Genomic DNA, 22,741 nt, shown 5'->3' with positions numbered 1-22,741 from the left:
GATTGAGTTAGGGTAGGCCAAGGTGAGCTGCTGGCTCACTGCATGGATCCTTCCGCCTGGGGGAGAGCCAACCTCGAGCGAGGACGTGAAACGCTCCACGTGATTTTTCAACAAATCGCTCTCTGCTCATCTCCCAAGGGGGGCCGGATGATTTTTTTTTATTTCCAAGGAGCTCGACCTTTTCGGAGGAAGAGCGAGCGAAGCAGGTGATCCAACGTGCGAGCGAGCGAGCCACAGACGGGAGGCGTCGCACCCGCTCCTTTGGCCACCAACACCCAGAGTGCCAGTATTCGAGAGCCGTCGTCGCGCCGCTAAGAGTCCGTCGTGCGTCGGTCGCCTGGGCGGAGCCAAGGCTAAGGCCGCCTTTGTTGGCGCGCCAAGCTTCCCCCTCCGCCGTCCTTCGTCTGAGGCAGGCAGGAGGACCGGGGCTAGCAGGACGACGCATACGACTAGGGGAGGACATCTGAGGGAGTCGAAGTGTCACAAGGCTGCTTTGTTGCGATGCCCGCCACGCATCCACCAGAGCATGATGGCCCTTCGTCGTTGAGACCCGTAGGCGCGATCCCGGCGAGCAACGACGGCGCCAATGGTGTACCTTTGACGTCGCATGCATACCAAAATGGCCAAGGCCCAGCCACTCCAAACAAGATGGCAGTATCGTCCAAGATGCCGCCGTCTGCTGAGGCGCAACCCAACAAGGGCAAGGCGCCAGCGTCCAGTGATGCGTCTCCAAACAGCAGCTCTCGCTCCTCAACACTCGACCCTTCCCTCGCACCCTTTGCGCAGTCGTCAAAGGCTGCGTTTGCCAAAGCTCTGAGCGAGGATCAGAGGGCAGCCCTGCAGCCCGACTATCAGACAGCTTTCACGAGCGTAAATGACGTGGTTAAGAGGCTCCTGCCCTACCATGTTTTCCAGATCAGCGAGGCCGATCTCCGCTACGCGATGAGAGATACCGCGGAAGAGGAGGAAGTACCAGTGAAGGATGAGGTCGATGTTGCGGTAACAGACAGAGGAGAAGGGTCTTCGAAGGGAACGACAGCGCTGGAACGGAATCGCAAGCGGACCAGGAGCGAGGTCATGGAAGACGATGAACAGGCGCTTCTGCGATATCCCTCTCCGAGCACGACCAAACGGCTATGGGAACGTTATGTGGGCATCAAGGAGAGAGCCTCGAAGCTGCAACAGAGGCTAGTGGGGGACGTGGCAAAGGACGACGTTGGTCCTGCCCCCTTTGCAGAGGAGATGGTCGTTCACATTCTCCGTCTGGCCCTTCAACACGACCGGGAAGAGGGGGCAGCAGCCTCGGAAAGGCTTCGTTTGGCAAAGGAAGAAGCCATTGCTGCAGGCTTCCAGTGGGAAGACTTGGTCCGTGTTGGCGCGATCGAAAGGGGTACTCACCCCTTCCTACCGGGGTCGTCGTCTAGCTCCAGCACACCGACCTCGACGCCCCAGGGGAGCGGCACAAGTTATCAATCGCCGTATGCGCGACCCGGCTACCCGTCGAATCCCTTAACGCCACAGGGTGTCCCCTTTGCATCACCATACACGCCCACCCCGCCTCCCATGAAGATCAGCAAACCGCGTGGGCGACCTCGAAAGGATCGAAGCGGACAGAGCATGGTGATGCCTTCGCCAAGGAACGTCGTGCCTCCATTTTCTTCCTCTCCAGGATACGCCTCGAGCAATCGACCGATGAGCTTCTTGCAAAACCGGCCTCCTGCGCAAAGGCCTTCTTTCACGCCGACGACTACAAGACCCGCCACTACAAGTACAACAAGTTCGACGCCTGGTAATAACTCCTCAGCAAATTTATCCACTACTCCAGCCTCGCCTCGTCCAACGACTACCCCGGTCCCCCTGGTCCTACCCCTATCCACACTGAGCCGGCTATCAGAGCTGGGCATTGCTCCTGTACCGGCACCACACCTCTTGCCTGCCATCACGGCGCAGCAGGCCTATGCGGCGGCTGTGGCGAGTGGAAAGAGACCACCAGCACCACCGGTGGGAGGCAACAGCACTGCTCCACGGGCGGCCCCCGTCAATCAAAGTGAGCCTGCGTTGCTGATGGGCATAACGGAGGCGCCGCTATCTGCCGCACAAAAGGCCTCGCTACCGGCAGGCAGCACTTCGACGGTGCAGCAGATGCTACACGTGTCTGTCGTGCTCAACAAGCTCAACCCTCGTCAGCTGTCCGGACTGGCAGCCTTGATGCAGTCGCTCCAGCAGCAGAGCCCAAATCCGTCCAGCGCTGCGGGAAGTCCCCCGACCAGCTCCCCCACGCGGCCCGCAGCAGCAGCTAGCCCTGCCTCAACGACGGCCGCGGCAGCCGCAGCTGCCAATGCAGTGGCAGCAGCGTCCTCTTCCTCGCTACCCTCGAGGCCACCAAGCAGTACCAATCCCAACATCAAGCCTTAGAATGTATTTGTCCTATTTTGCACTTTTACTGTGACCACTTTGTCGCCGTGTTGATTATGGAAGAGGAGGAGGTGTGCTGGTACGGAAGCGAGAGAGGGTGTCTTGAGTGCCTGCGAGCTCAGGTCGCGATAACAACTATGGCGACTAGGACATGACACTCGTCACACGATGGCAAGGCCTACGCAGTATGATACATTTTCATACCAACAGGCTGCCAATGGAGTCCTTGGAAGTGTCTAGATGGCATCAATACAACAGAGCCCTTCGGCCTTTGGCGGTACGCGTGGTGCGCGCGTGTACGACTGAGCAGCAGTACTTATCGCCTTTATCGCCGATATCCTCCCTTCCTCCACTCTAAAGAAGAAGAGAGAAAAAAAAAAACTTTAACTCTTCTGCACGGTGTAAGATCAGACGATTCGAGAGACCCCTTTGCTCGAGCCACTTGAATGCAAACAGATGCCTTCCTTATCCTGTCGTTTCTCTCCATTACCATCTTAACACGAGTGAGAGGAACCAGCCTGCACTATCAAGAAAGAAGCAGGAGAGGTATTTAGAGGATGAATGCCTTTGTCGGGGGAGGAAGCGGAGAAGAGGAGCCGGCACCGCTGGTCATTGTCGAGGGCTTCCTCTGCGCAGCCTCTTCGCTTATATGGGGCACCTTCGATGAGCCCTTGAGCCAGGGTTCGCAGTACCGCCAGCGCTCCTCTGCCTCCTATTCCCAAACTAAACATTCAGAGGAAGCAACCGCGACAAATGGACGACAACAACCTCGTCGGGTTGTCTTTGCGCCTATTGGACCCGTCTCGTCAATACATGATCGCGCATGCGAGCTCTTCTACGGCCTCCAAGGTGGGCGGGTAGACTATGGGGAAGCTCATTCACGGGCGCACGGGCACGGACGATATGGCAAGACATTTGGCAAACCCCTCTTGCCGGGCTGGGGCAACGACTTCGCCTTGAGAAGCGGAGACGATAGCTCGAGCTCGAGCGCGGGACAAGCGAGACGAGGGGCGCACTTCATGGGCCATTCCCTTGGTGGACTGACGATCGTCAAGCTGTACGAGCTGCTTAGCGCGGGCTTCTTTGACGAAGCCTTGGGAATCACTTCAGATTCGAGGAAGAGTGAGGACGCCACGTCGCCGTCGCCTGCTTCCTTCCTCATGCTCTCGCTCACCACCGTCTCGTCGCCACACCGCGGCACGCCCCTTGTCTACTCGCTCGGCTCGATCCCGGGCAAGGACCCTCAGGTGCGCTTCCTGAGCCCGGGCGACTGCCTTGCGAAGCTCGTTCACGTCATCAGCTGGGCTCGGCGGCTGCCGATGCTTGGCCTGGATGCCTGGCTCCCTGACTTCTTCGCAGAGGCGTGGGCCTTTGCCTCTTCAAAGGACGAGAACGAGAAAGAGAACGAGAAAGAGAACGAGAGATCGAAGAGGTGGCAATTGCAGGAGTGGATGGGCATCGGCAAGCTGCTTGCGCAGCTCTGGAAGAGCGACTGGGCCGAGGGCAGGGACTGTGCGCCGTGGGACTGCACCTTTGAAGAACGCAGCCGGCGCGAAGAAGAGGCCGGCGAGGGCGCAATTTGGGGCTTGCAGGGACGTCAGCTCGGACAATTGCATGGACAAAAGGTTTGGCTCAGGAGTTATGCGGCCAGCGTGACTGCACCGAAGTCGTCCGAGATGGATCGACAAGAGCAGACGCCCTTGGCTGGGCTCCTATCGCCCCTTGCCTTCACGGCACGACTGCTGCGCCACTTCGACTATGGCAACGCCCCGCCGCCTCCCTTGCGGAAAAAGAACTATCGGAGCCTACGAGGTGGTTCCGACTCTGGTTACTGCTCGTCTGCCGAGGACGACGCAGAGGACAAGAATGGCACAATGCATGCATCGGACGAGGAAAAGGTGAGGCGTGACTGGCAGGCCAACGACGGCGTCGTTCCCTTTGCCTCGCAGTTCCATCCATCCGACTGCATGCGCGGCCACTGCCAGCACGAGGCGTGGGTGCCTCATGCTGGGATGCCCGACGAAGGCACAGACACGCGCACATTGGCGCGATACGCGGTGGACTCCGCCGCGGCGTCTTCGCTCAGCCTGCTTGGTTTCAACAGCAAAAGTGGTATTGGAAGCCCGCAGTTGCGACCCAAGCCACCCGGATCGGATCTCGCCGATGGCCCGGCGCCCTTGCCAAAGCCCAATCTGTGGCACGTCTGCGAGCTGGAGGGCACAACGCACGCCTCGCTCGTCCCCTTCTGGACCGGTTCAGAGAAGCAAAGGGCCTTTTGGTTTGATCTCGGAGCGTGGCTGCACGACGTCGAGATGGCCCAATCGGACCGAGTTATACCCCTTTGAAGCATTGTTGCAATCGTGGTGTAGTACTGTAGATACCCTAGAAGCATTTCATACCGTGATCACCATCTCGCGCAAGCTTCTTCTGCTCCGCCTCAATCCGTGAGACGATCACTTCTGCCAAGGCCTTAAGATCATGGGGGACCATCTCGCATCTTCGACGCTGGCACTCCGACTGATTATCCATGCTTCTTTTCTGCTTCTATGCGGTGCGCTACGTGAAAATGAGGAGGAGATGGAAAACTCGCGCTCTTTCTTTCTACTCTCTTTCCTCTTGGGACGGAGATGGCTTTTCTCCCCCGCAATCAAAGATACTCTTGAAGTTTACAGGCGGAGACACGGGAAGAAGGAGGTCGCAGTCTGAAACAGAGCTAATCATAGGAGGGAAGAGTCGCTCGATCGATGTTCCGGATAATCGAGGGTCACGCACGCACATACACGTACACTCTCTCTGCTTTCTGCAGGGCAGTTCACACGATGGCCCCCCTCCATTCGGTCCGAGAGTCCAAATTTTTTTGTGGCTTTTCGTGGGGCGGGGCAGGCAGGCTGGGCCTTTTGAATTTCCTTTTGCCCCCTTTTCTCTCCTCACTGTGTCAAATTCAAATTTCCTAATATATGTTCTGGTCTAGATCGCTGTTCCTGAGGCTCGTTGCAAACAGCTTGACAGCAATTATAATCCAATGGAAGGGGACAATACCATATGAACAAGGACGGCGTTTGCAATTACGTTTTTGCACGGGAGGTGCAGGGGAGCAAAAAATAGCCATTGGTCGAGCCCGAAGGCACCTCGATCAATTAATTCGACGTTGTCATCAACACGTACCGGTCCACATTACGTTCTTCCCCCATTGCTCCAAGCCACTGCGCGAGATGTGTCGTGCGTGGGAGCAGAGGGTCGACGTCACCGAGGGCAAACCGACGTTTGGTCTGGCTCGTTCGCCGGCAAGTGACCGAAAGGCCGGGTTTTATCTATCTCCCCTCACGCAGATCCAGGCTCTCAGTCTCGCTCGTTAATTTTTATTTCCCTCAAGCCACCTTCCATCTCTCAGTCTCTCTCGCCCCACTGAATGGTTTCGAGCCCTGAGCCTTGCCCCCTCCCCCCACCAGCCCGTCCTGGGCACTTGTCCACTTGGCTGCCCCGGGGAACGGTTGACAGAAAAGAATCAATCCCGTTTAAAGTCCACTCCAAACTCCTCCCTGCCTTGTTCTCCTTTCCGACTTCCCCCTACTCTGGCAGATTGAACGCCATCGACGCCCTCTTTGCATCTTCTCGACAACCTCCTCGTCAGCCCCCTCTTGTTCGTCGCCACAGCGGCAACCATCAAGTCGCCCCACATACAAGGCGAACGCAGCCCCTGCGACGACGGTTCAGCCGGTGAGCCTCGCCAGGGACGAGCAAACAAAGGGCTGTGGCTGGGCGTCTCAGTCGCGACACCTACACAAATCCATTACCCACGCCCAAAAAGGGCCACCTCGTCAGCCCCGTCCGTCGCCCTTGTGCTTGCAGCAGCTCGAGGCCGGACGAGCGCCATTTGCAGGTCAGGTCGACGCAGGTACGAAGGCTGAAGCGTGGGCAAGGGGCGAGCGAGTCACGCTTCACTCTCTGCCACCTTCGCGCGTCGAGTCGAGTGGAGCGAGCGAGCGAGGGCGCACACGTACGCCCCGACGGCAGAGGAACTTTTCGCGCTCCTCTTGAGGACGAGCAAGGCTCACACGGATCCTTGGGGAGGCCCAGGCTCGACGAATAGTCGGACCGGAAGATCTGGTGAGTCTGAGCGCAGATTTATCGGACGGACGGATCTAGACGCCCAGCGATTTCTCGCGGAGTTGGGAGGGCAGGTAGAGAAATAAAAAAGAAAAAAAATTGGGGGTGTTTTGCAAAGGGGAGGGGCTGTTGGAGCCGGGCGGGCGGCGCCTGCCAATTTGAGCACCGCCCCCCTCTTCCATGTTCGCATCGACTCGAATGACCGAAAGTGCCTGCGAGGGCATCGATCTTTCTTTCGAAGTCCTAGGCGCTGGAGGGCAGTAGACTCCAAGCGGCGGCCGAGAGATGCGATGGCGGTCTTGCGGACTGGCAGCTTGAAATGCTGTTCAGCAAGCAGGCGAGCACACAGGCAGACAGCTCGACGGGTCCGCCCGTTGACTTGTTGACGGCCGCACATTGCTTGTGTGTGTGTGTGCCTGGAAAGCCCGCCGCGGCCGGCTTTTTTTTTTTTCTTTTTCTTTACACAGTGATGAATTGGGCAGTCCGTCCCAGCGCTGGACTCAGCTTCATCAAGGGAAAAAGGGCATGGCGTCGTGCTGTACAAGTCCGCCTTCAGCATCTGGCCTCTCACTCCCTTCTCCTCACCCTCTGTGGCCGTGTGTGCACCTCCCCTCACACCCTTTCTCGCCCTCTCCAAAACGTCATCTCCCGTCGCCGTGTGTTTTTTTCTTCCTCTCCCTTTCATCAGCGTGGGCGCCGCGATGTCCGTTTGCGCGCTCTTGTCTACACTCTGAGATTGCTCAACGGACACTGACATGGTCCCCTTTCCTTGCTCTCCTCTTGCAGCAGGTACCGTGCACGCTGAGCCAGTGGGCGTAACTCGAACCCGTCGTCTCAGCTGCTGCGACTAGAAGGACCCCCAGCTCCTCCTCGCCTATATATTGGGCCCTTTTCTCCGGCCCTCGCCCCTTTTTTCCAATGTCCATTCGCTCCCTCGACTCCACCTCCTACTGGGATCCAAGGCAGTCATCGCAGCAACAGCAGCATCAGCATCAGCATCAGCATCAGCCGCCGCCGCCGTTGCCGACTTCTACCACTGCTACTCAGCAGCAGCAGCAGCAGCAGCAAGCCCACTATAGCAGCAGCAGCAATTCAGAGTATCCCAACTTGGCCTCCTCCTCGTCCCTGTCCTCGTCGTATCCACACTACAACAGCAACAGCAACAACGCAAACGCCGCCTCCTCCACTGCTCCGTCTATCTCCTCGTCGTCGTCGGCTGCAACGCCACTGTTCCAGCATCAGCACCAGCTTCCTCGCTCGGGCCACGCCAACGCAGAGACGCTCTATTCTTCCTCGTCCTCTCTTTTTCCGAGCAGACAGGCTTCGAACTCGTCGCTGAACACAGCTGCCCCCTCTTCTGCGACGACGACAACAACGACAGCAACAACGACGCTGCCAGCTTTCGGGCTTCTCGATAGCAGCATGAACAGCCACGGAGGCGCCACGGCAGCAGCAGCGCCGCCACAGCCGTACGGCAACCCGTACAGCAACATGTCGAGCTCAGCGCCACCGTACACAAGCTCCTACTCGAGCTTGTCGAACGGTCTGTACTCTTCGTCTAACACTGGCGGGAACAACTATCCTCACACGTCGTCCTTTGTTCCTCTCGGTCAAGCGCAAGCGCAAGCTCAAGCTCAAGCTCAGGCCCAAGCCCAGGCTCAGGCTCAAGCCCAGGCTCAAGCACAAGCCCAGGCCCAGGCGCATGCTCAAGCGCAGCAGCAACAGCTCCAGCAGCAGCAGCTCTACTCATCCTCGGTCGGCGCCGCTCCTGCTGCCTATGGATCTGCATTCGGCGCCGGCGGCTCCCACCATAGTGTCAGCGACATGTACGGGCTGCCTCCTCGCCAGCAGGGCCACCAATTGCACCATCATCAGCAGCAACAGCAGCAGCAGCAGCAGCATCAAGCACAGCACCATCACCATCACGACTCGATGGCTGGTAGCGAGATTCAAGTGCACGGTGGTCACTTTGGCGCTGGTTCGATGGTCAAGACGGAAGACTTTCTCAGCCGTGACGTGGACGGCAAGGACTTCATGAGCCCGACTTCGGCCTTTTCGATGAGTGCAGCCGGTGGCATGATGGCCCACGGGATGCGACCCAAGCGCAAGCAGGTCAAGAATGCTTGCGTCAACTGCCAAAAGGCGTGCAAGAAGTGCGACGAGGGACGACCCTGCACAAGGTGCATCAAGTACGGCCTGACGGACAGCTGCCAGGACAGCCTCCGAAAGGAGAGGAAGCGAGGTATCAAGCGGGGCCCATACAAGCGCAGAGCGACGACGGGCTCGCAGCCAAACCTGGCTGCGACGGGCGTGCAGCTGTCGCCTGGGGGACACCACGCGGCGCACTCGGACAGCAGCGGCTACGGATACTCGCACAGCGTTCAGCACCACTATCCTGGCCACCAGCATCACGCCTCCCTCAACGGCTCCCAGCAGCAGCCGCAGCAGCAGCACCATGCTCACTATCAGCACCACGGAGGCAGCAACAGCAGCACCTCGCCCTACGACCACAGCTACGGCAGCCAGAGCCCTGAGGAGCGCTCTCGCTCTCTCGAGGATGGCAGCAGCAGCCACACCATCGACGGTCATCATCAGCACGGCTACCAGCAGCAGCAGCAGCATCACTTCCACTCGCAGCAGCAGCAGCAGCAACACCAGCACATCCAGCACTCGAGCAACAACTTCATCAACAGCCCCGTCTACTCTTCTGCCTCGGCGCCCGGATCCGTGCAGCGTGGGACGGCCCAGCTTGCCGAAGTCAAGCAGGAGCCAACGCCTTCGCCGAGCATGTATGCGCGCGAAACGATGATGCAGCCTCCGTCGCGCGCTTTTGCTCCTTTTGACCGCAGTCCTTCGGCCCTGTACAGCGCAGGTAGCAATCCTGGTGCCAGCAGCAGCAGCAGTAGCAGCAGCACCGCCAATGGTCGATCGCTCTACGGTAGCGCGGTTCCCGTCTCGGCGCCGGCCAGCACCGTGGGCTTCGGCGTGCCTGGACGAAGCGCGACGAGCTTGGGGTTTGGGACCAGTAGCAACGGAGGCACCCCCTCTGCTTCCTCTCTCTCTTCGATGGCTTTTTCTCCGCAGCAGCAGCAGCAACAGCAATTCGGCATGGGTCACCATCGGCTCCACAGCGACAGCAGCCTTGCCAACTTGAGCTACTCCAACTCCTCCCACTCGGCCTCTGCTCACAGCCTCTCGCCAAGGACACCGCTCAGCCTCGGCCAGACGAGTGGCAGCGGCAGTAGCAGCAACAGCAGCCTCCTCTACCCTAGCGGTGGCGCCAGCGGCAGCAACGGTGAGCTGGGACTGATGAGCGCGCCCTTCTCTGCGGGCTCTTCAGGTTCGTCGCCCGGCGGTCTCGGCAGCAGCGCTGGGGCAAAGATGGCCAACAGCGTGCTCAGCAGCAGCTACGTCCACCATCCGGTCCCCACGACGACGGGCAGAGGCTTGACGCCCGGCTCATTCCTCGGCTCCAACGCGACTTCGGGAGGCTCTTTCAACCTGCACCTGCCTCAATCGGCCAAGCTCCGGGGCAACTCGACGAGCATTGACGCGAGGGTTGCCTCGTCATCTCCTCGACCCCAGCACGCCAGCCAGCAGCAGCAGCGCTCGTCGGCGCTCAGTAGCAACGGTCAGGACGACGGCGGCAAGGACGAGCTGGCACCGATCAAGGAGCCTAGCCGCTACCAGCTGCCGTCCCCCCGCTTCGCCACTGGCAGTGGCGCACACGCTGTCGAATACAAGGCTCGGTCCCTCAAGGCCGAGACGTCCGGCGGCGACGAGCTCGTCGGACTCGGCGCTGCCTGAGGAGCTCCTCCTATCTTTCTCTTCTACACTTCGTGTCTCTTGAATTACTACACACTTTCTACGATTGTGGCTCGCTCTTCTTTTCCTTCCCCTTCTTTTGCTTATCGACAAGGGGTCCTTCGATGACTGGTGTATATTAACACACTTCTCTGAAACGGGCATAGTTCTCTGACATGCTATCTGCTTGAGCTTGACACAAGTAATGACCCAGGGAATACCGAGTCGAGTGCGTGCACGTGACCATCGCCGATGAGGATCGCAGAGCGTCATGCTCGCATGGTCGGACAGCAAGCTTCGAACTTTTTGGACGTTTGAGCTAAATATTGGAGCGCACACGCCGAGCGCGAGAAGATTGCCGTTCTCCGTCCAGGTCCACCAACACCAACTCTTACCTTGCGTGCAACCAACCACTACTTGGTCTTTCTTTGTGAGCAGACAGTTTCGAACACTAGGAATCGCGGTCATGCTCATCTTTCTTCCCCCATCTCTCTCTCTCTCTCTCCCTTTTTCCCCTCAGATTTTCCCCACTTGCCAGAATGGTCGACAAGAAGCAGCGCATTCTCATCCCCGGTGGAGCGGGCTACATCGGCAGCCACGTCGTGCTCTGCGTCCTGCTTACCCGCAGGTACAAGGTGACGGGTGAGTCCTCTTCCGCTGTTTCTCTCTTCGGGGCTTGGTGCGGAGACGAGCTAGGGATGCCAGCTGACGCCACGTTGCATGTGGACACACAGTCGTCGACAACTACCACAACTCGTTCCCTACGTCGATTGAGCGCATCGAGAAGATCGCGTTGGATGCGCTGCCCAAGGATGCCTCGCAGGCCGACCGCGACGCATGCAAGGTCGACCTCATCAAGGGCGACATGAGGGAGAGGGACACGTTCGACCGTGCCTTTGCGCAGTACAAGGGCGACGACGCCATCTATGCTGTCATCCTCGTCGCAGCCCTCAAGGCCGTCGGCGAGTCGGGCGAGATCCCCATCGAGTGAGTCATAGTGTCTCTCTGCTTGGTCGTGCCGATCCCGGACTCGCCGCACAATTGCTGACGAGAGGAATCCGTGCACAGCTACTACGACGTCAACATCTCCGGCCTCGTCAACCTGCTGCGAAGCATGAAGGAGGCCAAGGCAGCCCGGCTCGTCTACAGCAGCTCGGCCACCGTCTACGGCACGCCCAAGACGATCCCGATCCCCGAGACGTCGCCGCTGCAGGCCGAGAGCGTCTACGGCCGGACTAAGCAGATTGGCGAGACGATCATCAAGGACACGTGCGATGCCTACCCCGACGAGTTCCGGGCCATCAGCCTGCGCTACTTCAACCCTGCCGGCGCCCACCCTTCGGGCCTCATCGGCGAGGACCCGCGCGGCAAGCCTGGCAACCTCCTGCCCCTCCTCGCCCAGATGGCCGTCGGCAAGTACCGCGAGCCCGGCCTGCAAGTGTTTGGAAACGACTACCCCACGCCCGATGGCACCTGCGTCCGGGACTACATCCACATCATGGACCTCGCCGGCGGGCACGTCAATGCCCTCGATGCGCTCAGCGACGACAGCAAGTTTGCGCAGCTACCTTCGCCGGGCAAGTACAAGGCCTACAACCTCGGCAAGGGCAAGGGCATGAGCGTGCTCCAGATGATCGAGGCAATGAAGAAGGTGACCGGGTGAGTCAATTGCCGTCATCTCTGAAGCCATAGCTTTCAGCTTTTGCTGATGTGAGAATCCATGCAGCTACGGTTACCCTTACAAGATTGTCGGACGGAGAAAAGGCGACGTGCCCGATCTGACGGCCGATCCCAGCCTGGCGGAAAAGGAGCTGGGCTTCAAGGCCGTCCACAACCTCGAAGACATGGTGAGTGGCCCTCTTCTTTACTTTGCTCAGATTGGATCGGTCCCCGGCTGAGTCTTGCCCTCTCTCTCTCTCCAGTCTCGGGACCTTTGGAACTGGCAGAGCAAGAACCCTCAGGGCTATGGCCAGCAGTAGAGAACAAGTCGCATAGATAGACAATGCGGGCTAGAAAAGAAGGGGGGCAGGGGCATGGCGGTTGAGGCGTTTACTTATTCTCGTGTTGTCAAGATGGCCATATATGATGGACCTAAGAATTAATAAAGAAAAGCAGTAGCAGAAGAGGTTGCATCAGTAGTAGCAGCTAGATGACTGAAGCCTGATGCGACGGACGTCGAAAGCCGTCTAGGGGGCATGCAGGGACTGCGTGAATGAATGAAGAAGCGCGCAGGCCAGGTCCGAGGGCGCGTGCGCTGGATAGGGTTTTTTCTTGCAGAGTCTGAATTTTGGACGTGTCGGTGCGGTGCAACCACGTCGCCAACAGTTCTCGAGGGCTCACTACTTCTCTCTTCCAAAACGAAACGCCCTTGTCCTTCTCCCTCTCTCTTCTCTTACCGGATTCCACGCACGAAGATCTCCTACCTAGGGCACTTCTAGGAGATAGAGACGGTCGGTCTGAAATCGTCGGAATACCTACACCGGATCGGATAGGAGGGGCCGTGACTGCGGAAGAAGAAGAGGAGAGAAGAGGCTCCCCCTCCCTCTCTCTCTCTTTCGCGCGCAAGAGACACGCGCCGTCCTGGAGCTACTGGAACGATCTTGGCTGAGCGGCCGGTACGACGATGAGTGACGAAGAGAAGCAGCAGCGGCCTGAGGAGGCGCAGGAGGGCCCGGGGGCAGCACAAGAGCACACCGAGCCTGCGCGGGGGGAGGAGGCCGGCGAGCCTTCCCGCGAGGTCGAGGTGGGTATGGACGGAGAGAAGCCCAGGAGCCTGCCGAGTGGGACGTCGCTCTTGACAGGCACAGAGGGTAAAGAGCAGTCCAAAGAGCAAGAAGAGGAGAAGGAAGCGGGGAGGGACGAGGAGCAGGCGCAGGAGCAGATGCCAGTCCCGGACATTGCCATCTCCAGACCCTCGGTCTCAGCAGAGAGATCCGTGCCGCCGCCGCCGCCGCCGACGGGGGATCAGTCAACAGAAGAGCCAGCGAGGGAAGAGCAGAGGGAGGAGAGCACTGAGGCGAATGGCAAAGACCATCAAGAGGAAGGAGCAGATGCTGCGCCTCCGACACCGACCCCCAAGGAGGAGGAGGAACGAGGAGGAGGAGACGCGCCGACACGGCCCGATTCGGACACATCAGCGACTCCCAGTGTGGCACCTTCGTCGGCAGTCGATGCTTCTCGCCGCTCCTCTGTGGCCAGCTCGACAACGACGGCAGTCCATTCACGCTCGTCACTCTCGTCGCTCAACAAGGGCAGCGCCGTCTTTGTCATCTCGGCCCTCGAACAGATTTCGACGAGCAGAGAGGCAAAGGGAAGCAAGGGCCCGGCAAAGGAGCTTCGAGAGGCTGCCCAGAGGGCCCTCGACATGGTTCGCGCCTCGTCCTCGACGTCTCAGAACGGTCAGCACGCGCCTGCACCGGGCTCTGAGCTGGATCCCCGGGTCGTCTTTGAGCCACTGAGGCTGGCGTGCGCGACGAGGAGCACCAACCTCGTCGTCACCTCGCTCGACTGCCTCGGCAAGCTTGTGTCCTACTCCTTCTTTGCCGAGGACGTGCCGTCGAATCCGAGCGAAGAGGCGCTGGCCGATGTCGTCACCTCGACCGTCTGTGATGCCTTCTACGAGGGCCTCGATGACCGCGCCCAGCTACAGATCATAAAGGCCCTCTTGGCCGTCGTCCTCTCCAGCTCGGTCCATGTCCACCAGTCGAGTTTGATGAAGGCTGTGCGAACCGTGTACAACATCTTTCTGCTTTCCAAGAGCGCATCGACGCAGGCCGTTGCACAGGGCGTGCTCACCCAGATGGTCCACCACGTCTTTGGGAGAGTGCCTACGAGGAGGCGAGCAGCCAACGAGGAAGAAGCCAACACATCCATGTCCTCCTCGTCCTCCTCCTCGTCGGTCTCAGGCCCTCCCGGCGGACTCCTTAGCCCGCCACACCAACCAAAGACGGGTAGCAGAAAGCTGCGCGCACCCGAGGAAGACGCCGACGAGCGAGAGACAGCATCTGCGTCTATGTCTCCTTCTAATGGCCAGGTCAAGACGGGGGACGATGAGGGAGAGGAGGACGTGCCGCTCGATGACGACGACAAGATGGCAGCGGCTCAGGGCGACGAGACGATTGCAGCCGACGGAAAAGGTGCCAACGGGGGCAGCGAAGAGGCGCCACCAGCGGAAAAGGTCACGCTGAGAACACTCGAATCGAGAGCCTCTTTTGAGGGTGCGTCGGAAAAGGACACGGGAGCAAAGCTCATGGCCCAGTCGCAGATGAGCCAGGCAGAGCTATCTGTCAAGGATGCCTTCCTCGTGTTGAGGGCGCTTTGCAAGCTCAGCATGAAACCATTGGGCACAGAAAGGTACGTTACTGTCCAAGCTACTCTTCCAGACGAGGGGAAATGTATGCTCACCTTATGCCCAGCGAACGAGATCTCAAATCGCAAGCGATGCGGTCCAAGCTTCTGATGCTGCATCTCATCCTCACCATCCTCAAATCGCACCTGGCCGTCTTCACAGACTCGTCTGTCATCATCCAAAGCGCCACAACGGGCGAGCAGACGCCCTTTGTGCAGGCCGTCAAGCAGTATCTCTGTTTGAGCCTGAGCCGCAACGCGGTTTCGTCGGTCAACCAAGTCTTTGAGATCTCTTGCGAGATCTTCTGGCTCGTCCTCAGCGGGATGCGGACAAAGCTCAAGAAAGAGATCGAGGTCCTGCTCAATGAGATTTTCCTGCCCATCCTCGAGATGCGCAACTCAACGGCAAGACAAAAGTCGATTCTCCTCGGCGTCCTAGTCCGACTGTGTCAGGACCCTCAGGCCCTCGTCGAGATCTACATCAACTATGATTGCGACCGCACGGCCCTCGACAACATCTATGAGCGGTTGATGAATGTCATCTCCAAGATCTCACAGACGCACGTCGTGCCCGGATCGGCAGCTTCCAAAGACGCCCTTGACTCGGCGTCTGCGGGCGCAGGCGCTGGTGGGGCCTCGTCCTCTTCACGCATGTCGACTTCCAGCGGGCCCAGCATCCCGCCGACGTTGAGCACGGCCAGCGCCGCCGAGGTCGGCGTACAAGAGCTGAGCCCAAATGTGCCTGGGCAGTCGGTTGAGGCCAGACTCAAGCGTCAGAGCCTCGACTGCCTGTGCTCGGTTCTGCGATCGCTTGTCCTCTGGTCTAACAAGGCAGCAGCCCCCGCGGCGGCAACAGAGGATGCTGCTGGCCCATCCTCGCCTCGCCTCAGCGAGGATGTCCGTGGCGGCGGCGACGCTTCTGTGCTGATGGAGCGATCACCATCTCTTAGTCAAGGCCCCGATGGCGTACATACGCCCGGCGAAAGGACACCAGACGTGAGCCGCGTAGCCACGCCAGACCCTTCGTCTGCCTCGTCGACAATGGGAGATGACCCGAGTCGGTTCGAGAGCGCAAAGCAACGCAAAACGACGCTCCTCGAAGGCATCAAGACGTTCAACTTCAAGCCAAAGCGCGGTATCGACGATCTCATTCGACATGGCTTTATCCCATCACGCGAGCCCAACGACGTCGCTCGTTTCTTGCTCTATGCTGACGGACTCAACAAGGCCCAGATCGGCGAGTACCTCGGCGAGGGAGACGCAAGCAACATCGCCATCATGCATGCCTTTGTCGACATGATGAACTTTGAGAAGATGCCCTTCACCGATGCCCTGCGGCGCTTCTTGCAGGCCTTTAGGCTTCCTGGCGAGGCGCAGAAGATCGACCGCTTCATGCTCAAGTTTGCTGAGCGATACTTGGCGGGTAACCAGAATTCGTTTGCCAATGCAGACACGGCCTACGTGCTTGCCTACTCGGTCATCATGCTCAACACGGACGCACACAGTCCTCAGGTCAAGCATCGCATGACGCTTCAGGACTTCATCAAGAACAATGCGGGCATCGACGATGGCAAGAGTCTCCCAGACGACTACATCAAGGCTGTCTATGACGAGATCCAGAATCACGAGATCAAGATGAAGGACGAGGCTCTGACGGCGGCCGTCAATGCCACGGCTGCGGGCCAAGGCGCTGGACTGGGTCTTGCAAACGCCATTGCCGCTGTGGGCAGGGACCTGCAGCGCGAGGCGTACGTGTTGCAGTCCGAGGGGATGGCGAACCGAACAGAGGCACTCTTCCGGACCATGGTCCGAGCTCAGCGAAGAGTGCACCCGCAACAACGGGCAGCCGCCGAGCAATTCTTTTCAGCATCTCACTTTGAGCACGTGAGACCTATGTTCGAGGTCGCCTGGATGGCCTTCCTGGCTGGTATCAGTGGTCCCATGCAGGAAAGCGATGATGCCGACACCGTGGCGGCCTGCCTCGACGGCTTTAAGGACGCCATCCGGATCGTGTGCCTCTTTGGGCTGGAGCTCGAGAGAAACGCATTTGTGACGACGCTGGCCAAGTTCACCTTCCTCAACAACCTGGGCGAGATGAAGAGCAAGAACGTCGAAGCTATCAAGACGCTCCTGGGCGTTGCGCAGACCGAAGGAAACTACCTCAAGGGCAGCTGGCGAGAGCTGCTCACCTGCGTCTCCCAGCTCGAGAGATTCCAGCTCATCAGCGGTGGCGTGGATCAGAGACAGCTGCCAGAGCTCGGGAGAAGAAAGACGGGGTCGTCCAAGGACTCTGCCACGGCACGCGCGGCTCTGCCCACCGACGATGTCGTCCAGGCCGGTGCTTCGTCCGAGGTCACCGTTGCGGCCGACATGGTCTTCTCCTCGACCCCGCACCTTTCTGGTACAGCCATTGTGGAATTCGTCCAGTCGCTCTCGGACGTTTCGTGGGAGGAGATCCAATCGAGTGGCATGAGCGAGACACACCCGCGGTTGTTCTCACTCCAGAAACTTGTCGAGATCTCGTACTACAACATGGGTCGTATCAGGATGGAGTGGTCCAATATCTGGTCCATCCTCGGCGAGCACTTCAACCAGGTCTGCGTCCATCCCAACCCGCGCGTGTCTGCGTTCGGTCTCGACTCGCTCCGTCAGCTCTCGGTCCGGTTCCTGGAGAAGGAGGAGCTCTCGCACTTCAAATTCCAAAAGGACTTCCTCAAGCCGTTTGAGTACACGATGCGAAACAACCCGAGCTCAGAGGCAAAGGAGATGGTGCTGCAATGCTTGCAGCAGATGATTGCCAGTAGGATTCACAACATGCGGTCAGGCTGGAGAACGCTGTTCGGGACCTTTGGTGCTGCGAGCCGATCTTCGGAGCGGGTGGCCAGCTACGCATTTGAGATTGTCAAGCAGCTCAACCAGGACCATTTCGGCGACGTCATCCAGCACGGTGCATTTGCAGACTTGACCGTCTGCCTGACCGACTTTGCAAAAGCGACGCATGCCCAGCGACTAGCTCTGCAGAGTGTCTCAATGCTCCGTGGTGTCGTTCCAGCAATGCTCGCTGCCTCAGAATGCCCACTGGACGAAGACGCCGATCCTGGCCCGGCCGCGTCGACACCGATGACAGACGATCCCATGGTTCGCTTCTGGTTCCCCGTCCTGTTCGCCTTCTACGACGTGATCATGAACGGCGACGACCTCGAGGTGCGCAGGGTGGCCCTCGATGCCCTCTTCGAGATCCTCAAGCGGCATGGCCAGAGCTTCCGGCCCGACTTTTGGGACACGGTCTGCCAAGAGGTCCTCTTCCCCATCTTTGCCGTCTTGCGATCGCGGTCCGATGTCACGCGATTCAGCACCCAGGAGGACATGAGCGTATGGCTCTCGACCACGATGATCCAGGCCCTGCGCAACCTCATCGACTTGTGGACCTTTTACTTTGAGACGCTTGACCGGCTCCTCCCAGGTCTGCTGGACCTGCTGTGCGCATGCATCTGCCAGGAGAACGACACTCTGGCGAGGATCGGGACAAGTTGCTTGCAGCAGTTGTTGGAGAAGAATGTGTCGAAGCTCAACGACAAACGGTGGGCACAGGTCGTCGATACTTTTGTTCAGCTGTTCCAGACGACAACGGCGCACCAGCTCTTTGATCCTGCGCTCCGGGCCGAGCAGGTTGCCACCAGCCCATCGACTTCGAGGTCCGGCTCGATCAGCAGTGGCTCAGCGCTCAAGGGTGGCTTGGCAACGCAACCCCTTTCGCCCGGAATGTCACCTTCCACCGTCGAGGCTAATGCCCAGGTCTCGTCACCGCCGCTCATGACTCAGACGGAGAGAAGACGAGCATTCAAGCAAATCATCGTCAAGTGCGTCCTGCAGCTGCTCCTCATTGAAACGACGGATGAGCTGCTGCAAAAGTCAGCCTCCTTCTACGAACTCATGCCGCCTGTCCAACTGCTTCGGCTAACGCAAGTCCTCGAGGACTCGTTCCGCTTCTCGAGGAAGTTCAATGCCGATAAAGACCTTCGCACGGCCCTCTGGAAGGTTGGCTTTATGCGCCAACTGCCGAACCTCCTCAAGCAGGAGAGCTCATCGGCTTCGACGCTGATCCACGTCCTCGTCAGGATGCATTCAGACGCGAGCGAGGCGAGAGACGGACCACTTCGGGGCCAGATTCGCGAGAGGCTCGTCCCGCTTGCCCAAGACATCATCAACGCCTACCTACCCCTCGATGCCGAGACGCAGGCAAGAAACATTGCTGCCTGGACACCCGTCGTGGCCGAGGTCTTTGTCGGCCTGTGCGACTTCGACAAGGGCCAGGAGCAAAAGGTGTTCCGAGACTACCTCGGCACTTTCTACCCCCTCGCAGTCGACGTGCTCCACAAGCGGCAGGCCGAGCCTGGTCCAGTTTCTGGCGCTTCAGCTTCGTCAGCAGCTGCTACCAGTGCAGCGCAAGGCAAGGGAGGCGAGCAGCTTTTGGGCGCACTGCAAAAGTTCTTTGAGATGGTTGGATACGAGATGGGCCTGATGACTGTCGACGGCGAAGAGGCGCGAAAGAAGCGGGTGTGGGAAACGAGGCAGCGCGAAAAGGTCGACCGTGCCGACCGAGTCGCAGCCAACGAGACGGCGGGTGGTGCGACCGATGGCAGTGGGAAAGCGTCGGCAAGTGAAGGCTTGAAGCTCGAGCTTCCGCCGCCTGCGCAGCCACAGCAGCACCTTGAGGCAGACCAAGATACGGCCGCTGTCATGACGCCAAGCCATGCGCCGACGCCTCCTGTCATTTCAGATGAGCAGAATGGCGACACGACGTAGTTCTTCATCCTAGCAGCATGTTCTCAGGGTTGAAAAAGGAATGATAGATTCTCAAAATGCTAATTATTACAACGTTATCGTAAGTTGATCAGATGGCGAGGTCGCCAGAGCTGTTCCAATCATATGAGGCTTTCAAGATCGCCTCGAGTTTCTCTTTTCTTTTGCCTTGATCGTGTTGCCGGCCTGAGTCCTGCTGAGCTTCAAGACCTAGTTGCACCCGCTTCGTTTCTTCCTCCAGGGCCTCCTCAATAAGATCCAGGACCTCCTTCCTGATTCGCACAGCAGGAGGCGATGCACCACTTTGCGTCTGCCTCTGCCTGTGCTCGACAATAAAACTTCGCATGCTCTCGCACCTCGCCAAGAACTGGCGTGAAGCCATCAGCTTGCTGAGAAAGTCCTGTAACTTGTCTAGCGACGCAAACGTGAAAGGCCCACTCTCTTGCTGACCTAAGTGAGACGCCGATGTTGACGACGTGATGGCGGCTCTCAGGCGGCGAGCGGCCATGATCCGATCGAGCAAGCTTGAACCGGCTTTGTCGGCGAGACCCGCCGTGGTGAGGCACAAGGCCGCGGCGACATCGATGTACGGCCATGGCTGTCTTGACGGTAAAGGCCGAGATGAGTCCGTCTCACCATAAACCTTCGCCTCGACGAGCTTGAACAGAATGTCGACTCCATCAGACATCTCGACATTACCGCTCTCCTGTGCTACCAGGGCTATGCGACCTAAGATCTCATGAAGCAGTCTGCAGGCCGCGAACGAGGTTCTCCTGATGGACATGCTTGGGTCCAAGCCCCGAAAGGCGCAGCCAAAGATTTCATCGAAACCCCCTGACACGAATCGCTCGAAGTGATTCTGCTGCGCGTCTTCTACGTACGGAGGAGATTGGCGAGTGTTGTACCTAGGGGGCAGCCACTCTTGCAACGCATCTACAAATGGATCCATCCAGACGACCGCAGGGAGCGTGATGCGACGATCTGTGAGCTTCAGGTCGAGGAGGTGGTCGTCCAGACCTCTACGGATGGCCTTTCTCGCGCGATCTTCCGCTTGCTTCAGGTCGCTTATGCTTCCCGCGGCTCCGGCTCTGGCTGTAGTGGCTCTCTCCGAGGTGCGTCTTGCAGATCTCAAGGATCTGGCGGGGATGACAGGAAGGCTGGCTTCCAGGCTCGATCCTGCATCTGTCATCAACTCATCTCTTTCCTCCCCGTCGATCTCTTCCTCTTCCAACTTGACGGTGACTGTGCCTTGTCTCTCCTGTAAAGGTGAGGCGTCGCGTGGTGCGTCCGTTGTAACCTCATCCAGAGCAACACCTCTGGCCCTGTTTGTTGCAGACGAGCTTGGCGACGCTTGTGCGTGAGTCGCCGCGGCTGACGGAGGCGTGCCAGGCTCGTCTTCTTGTAAAATGCTCGTGGCACCAATATCCAAGGGTGGATTCGAAAGTTGACGGGCCACTGAAGGAACGGCGAAGCGTGCGAACGGATTGTAATTGATAAGATGCGCATTGGAGGGAGCCCGGACACTCCTCGCGCTGACGACTGGAGGAGGTCTATCTCTGGAGCTGCGATTCCAGGCTGATTTGGACAGCGTGGCCCGCCGATCGTGCTCATCAACTCCATCTTCGTCGCTGTCGCTATCTGCAGAGAGCAATTGTGCATCACTCTGCTCATCACGGCGTCTTCTCTTTCGTTGCTGGACATGCGGATGAGCAGATGACGATGCCGCTGCACTGGAGCGATTCGTGGAAGTCCGCCCGTCCGACTGAGGACGATGCTGGGAGTGGCGCGATGACGACGAAGCGATGGAGTCTCGCCTCCTCGGCCTCTCGCGACTGGCACTTCGTCGTGCTGAGCCTGTGCGATCAGCAGAGGCAGATGCTGACGACGTTGCCGAAACCGATCTGGCTTGCTGGAGCCTTGCGGCCCTCTTCTCCTCGGACGTGGGAAATACGGCAAAGATCCGATAGCTGAGGGGTGTGCCTCTGTCACGAGCGTCGGTGACAAGCACTCTTGCCCGCGAGTCCAGAGCACCTGCGGTCCTGCCAGCCACAACCTTGCTAACGGACCCTGAGGATCCATGCCTTGCAACTATCGTTCGGAAAAGCGATACGGCCTGTTCCCTCGTGTAGATCGGGTTGGGCTCTGGCATCAGCTGAACTTCCGAGACGAAGACTCGCCAGAACTCGTTTGTATCAGCTTCGTTCCAGCGTGCGCGGCTGCTGGGCTCAGCATATGCGGGTATTTGGAGCTGTCGGTTGACCTGCTCCTCTTCTTCATCGACTTGATGTATCCCACTGTCGCTCTGCCTGCCACGTCTTATCTCAGATCTTCTGTCGTCATCGCTGTGTGAGACGGCGACATTGCTCCGTTTGCGTCCACGGCGTTCAGATGAGCTTCGGCTTTGTCGGGCCTGGCGCAGTCCCGATGTCGACCTCTCAAGTCCTCCATCTGGTCCCTTTTGCCCAACTCGTGCGGCATCCACCGGCCTCGGATGGCCGGCTGCCGCAGATCCAAGAGTCGAAGGTCCAGGTCCAGCGCCTACTATAGTGGTAGGCCTGCCTTCCTTGATACGCGCATGGAAAGCCTGCCTGTTTGCGGCAAGCTCCTCGAAGACACCAGCATCCTCAATGTCCCAGAGGTCGCCGCTCTCGGGCTCCTTGAAAGCAAGGATAACCTTGGCAGGGGCGCAGGCGAGCTTGTCAGCAGCCACACGACGCAATCCCTCAAGGTTGGCTACATTGGTCAATAGTCGGTGCTCCGGGCCGTAGATGAGCTTGACGTTGGGCATCTTCCGCACTCGTCTTGCCTCATAACAACTCGCGCCGCCCCGAAGTGATTTGGTGCAAGAACGGGGAAATGATGCAAATACCCAATGAGCATCAAAGCGCGTCTTCGGCCGACGCAACAGCGCGCGAATAAGGTTGTCACCCTTGTCACCTCCCGTCCTGGATTGGTGGGATTGCGTTGTCACTTCACTGCTCCGCTTAAAATGAAGCCGCAGGGAAGACCGAGGACATTCACAGCCAGCACAGATCGTCAGTTAGCTCCGAATCGTCAATTAGCTCCGAATCTTTGTGTGATTAGCAAAGGGAGCTCAACAGGGCCTTTACTGTACGCCTAGACCTCTATTTGGCAGTCGGAGCGGCCCCTTAAAATCACTCATGGTATGAGAATGGGAAAGCTGGGAAGTGAAGAAAAGCCAGCAAATGCTTTGATCGACCGCCCTCCGTCCTCTATATAGCGTTCCTCCTCCTCATTGTTCTCC

At 58.8% G+C, this 22,741-nt stretch overlaps 7 protein-coding genes across 7 annotated transcripts; 6 read left to right on the top strand and 1 right to left on the bottom strand.

Annotated features, from left to right (window-relative positions):
- Window positions 1-170: 170 nt before the first annotated feature.
- On the top strand, window positions 171-2,641 carry FA10DRAFT_266931 (hypothetical protein). Its single transcript, XM_025521705.1, has one exon. The coding sequence runs from the start codon at window positions 502-504 to the stop codon at window positions 2,413-2,415; it is 1,914 nt and encodes a 637-aa protein (XP_025377653.1). The 5' UTR covers window positions 171-501; the 3' UTR covers window positions 2,416-2,641.
- Window positions 2,642-2,875: 234 nt separating this feature from the next.
- On the top strand, window positions 2,876-4,851 carry FA10DRAFT_113740 (alpha/beta-hydrolase). The gene has a single exon (XM_025517885.1). It carries the CDS (start codon window positions 2,973-2,975, stop codon window positions 4,758-4,760), a length of 1,788 nt encoding a protein of 595 aa, XP_025377652.1. The 5' UTR covers window positions 2,876-2,972; the 3' UTR covers window positions 4,761-4,851.
- A 487-nt stretch (window positions 4,852-5,338) lies between these two features.
- FA10DRAFT_113692 (hypothetical protein) lies at window positions 5,339-5,846 on the top strand. Its single transcript, XM_025517884.1, has one exon. The coding sequence runs from the start codon at window positions 5,373-5,375 to the stop codon at window positions 5,769-5,771; it is 399 nt and encodes a 132-aa protein (XP_025377651.1). The 5' UTR covers window positions 5,339-5,372; the 3' UTR covers window positions 5,772-5,846.
- Window positions 5,847-7,016: 1,170 nt separating this feature from the next.
- Window positions 7,017-10,489, top strand: FA10DRAFT_266929 (hypothetical protein). The gene has a single exon (XM_025521704.1). It carries the CDS (start codon window positions 7,441-7,443, stop codon window positions 10,327-10,329), a length of 2,889 nt encoding a protein of 962 aa, XP_025377650.1. The 5' UTR covers window positions 7,017-7,440; the 3' UTR covers window positions 10,330-10,489.
- Window positions 10,490-10,626: 137 nt separating this feature from the next.
- Window positions 10,627-12,439, top strand: FA10DRAFT_301708 (UDP-glucose 4-epimerase). Its single transcript, XM_025525022.1, has 6 exons — window positions 10,627-10,756; window positions 10,847-10,968; window positions 11,061-11,313; window positions 11,395-11,985; window positions 12,053-12,173; window positions 12,249-12,439. The coding sequence occupies exons 2-6, from the start codon at window positions 10,866-10,868 to the stop codon at window positions 12,303-12,305; spliced, it is 1,125 nt and encodes a 374-aa protein (XP_025377649.1). The 5' UTR covers window positions 10,627-10,756; window positions 10,847-10,865; the 3' UTR covers window positions 12,306-12,439.
- Window positions 12,440-12,632: 193 nt separating this feature from the next.
- Window positions 12,633-19,604, top strand: FA10DRAFT_266927 (hypothetical protein). The gene is made up of 2 exons (XM_025521703.1): window positions 12,633-14,679; window positions 14,742-19,604. Exons 1-2 carry the CDS (start codon window positions 12,950-12,952, stop codon window positions 19,477-19,479), a joined length of 6,468 nt encoding a protein of 2,155 aa, XP_025377648.1. The 5' UTR covers window positions 12,633-12,949; the 3' UTR covers window positions 19,480-19,604.
- Window positions 19,525-22,314, bottom strand: FA10DRAFT_266926 (hypothetical protein). The gene has a single exon (XM_025521702.1). The coding sequence runs from the start codon at window positions 22,262-22,264 to the stop codon at window positions 19,568-19,570; it is 2,697 nt and encodes an 898-aa protein (XP_025377647.1). The 5' UTR covers window positions 22,265-22,314; the 3' UTR covers window positions 19,525-19,567.
- Between the last annotated feature and the right edge of the window lie 427 nt (window positions 22,315-22,741).

Source organism: Acaromyces ingoldii, assembly GCF_003144295.1.
Source record: "Acaromyces ingoldii strain MCA 4198 unplaced genomic scaffold FA10scaffold_3, whole genome shotgun sequence".
Taxonomy (NCBI): Eukaryota; Fungi; Basidiomycota; class Exobasidiomycetes; order Exobasidiales; family Cryptobasidiaceae; genus Acaromyces; species Acaromyces ingoldii.
Note: the sequence above shows the minus strand (reverse complement) of the source record. Positions and strands in the feature narration are given on the sequence as shown.

Bases quoted from the DNA above. Each gene is read 5' to 3' on its own strand.
- FA10DRAFT_113692 (XM_025517884.1), top strand. From the start codon at position 5,373: ATGTTCTGGTCTAGATCGCTGTTCCTGAGGCTCGTTGCAAACAGCTTG.
- FA10DRAFT_266926 (XM_025521702.1), bottom strand. From the start codon at position 22,264: ATGCCCAACGTCAAGCTCATCTACGGCCCGGAGCACCGACTATTGACC.
- FA10DRAFT_301708 (XM_025525022.1), top strand. From the start codon at position 10,866: ATGGTCGACAAGAAGCAGCGCATTCTCATCCCCGGTGGAGCGGGCTAC. The intron at 10,969-11,060 runs GTGAGTCCTCTT...GTGGACACACAG, and splicing joins CCGCAGGTACAAGGTGACGG to TCGTCGACAACTACCACAAC. The intron at 11,314-11,394 runs GTGAGTCATAGT...ATCCGTGCACAG, and splicing joins TCGGGCGAGATCCCCATCGA to CTACTACGACGTCAACATCT.
- FA10DRAFT_266927 (XM_025521703.1), top strand. From the start codon at position 12,950: ATGAGTGACGAAGAGAAGCAGCAGCGGCCTGAGGAGGCGCAGGAGGGC. The intron at 14,680-14,741 runs GTACGTTACTGT...CCTTATGCCCAG, and splicing joins AAACCATTGGGCACAGAAAG to CGAACGAGATCTCAAATCGC.
- FA10DRAFT_266931 (XM_025521705.1), top strand. From the start codon at position 502: ATGCCCGCCACGCATCCACCAGAGCATGATGGCCCTTCGTCGTTGAGA.
- FA10DRAFT_113740 (XM_025517885.1), top strand. From the start codon at position 2,973: ATGAATGCCTTTGTCGGGGGAGGAAGCGGAGAAGAGGAGCCGGCACCG.
- FA10DRAFT_266929 (XM_025521704.1), top strand. From the start codon at position 7,441: ATGTCCATTCGCTCCCTCGACTCCACCTCCTACTGGGATCCAAGGCAG.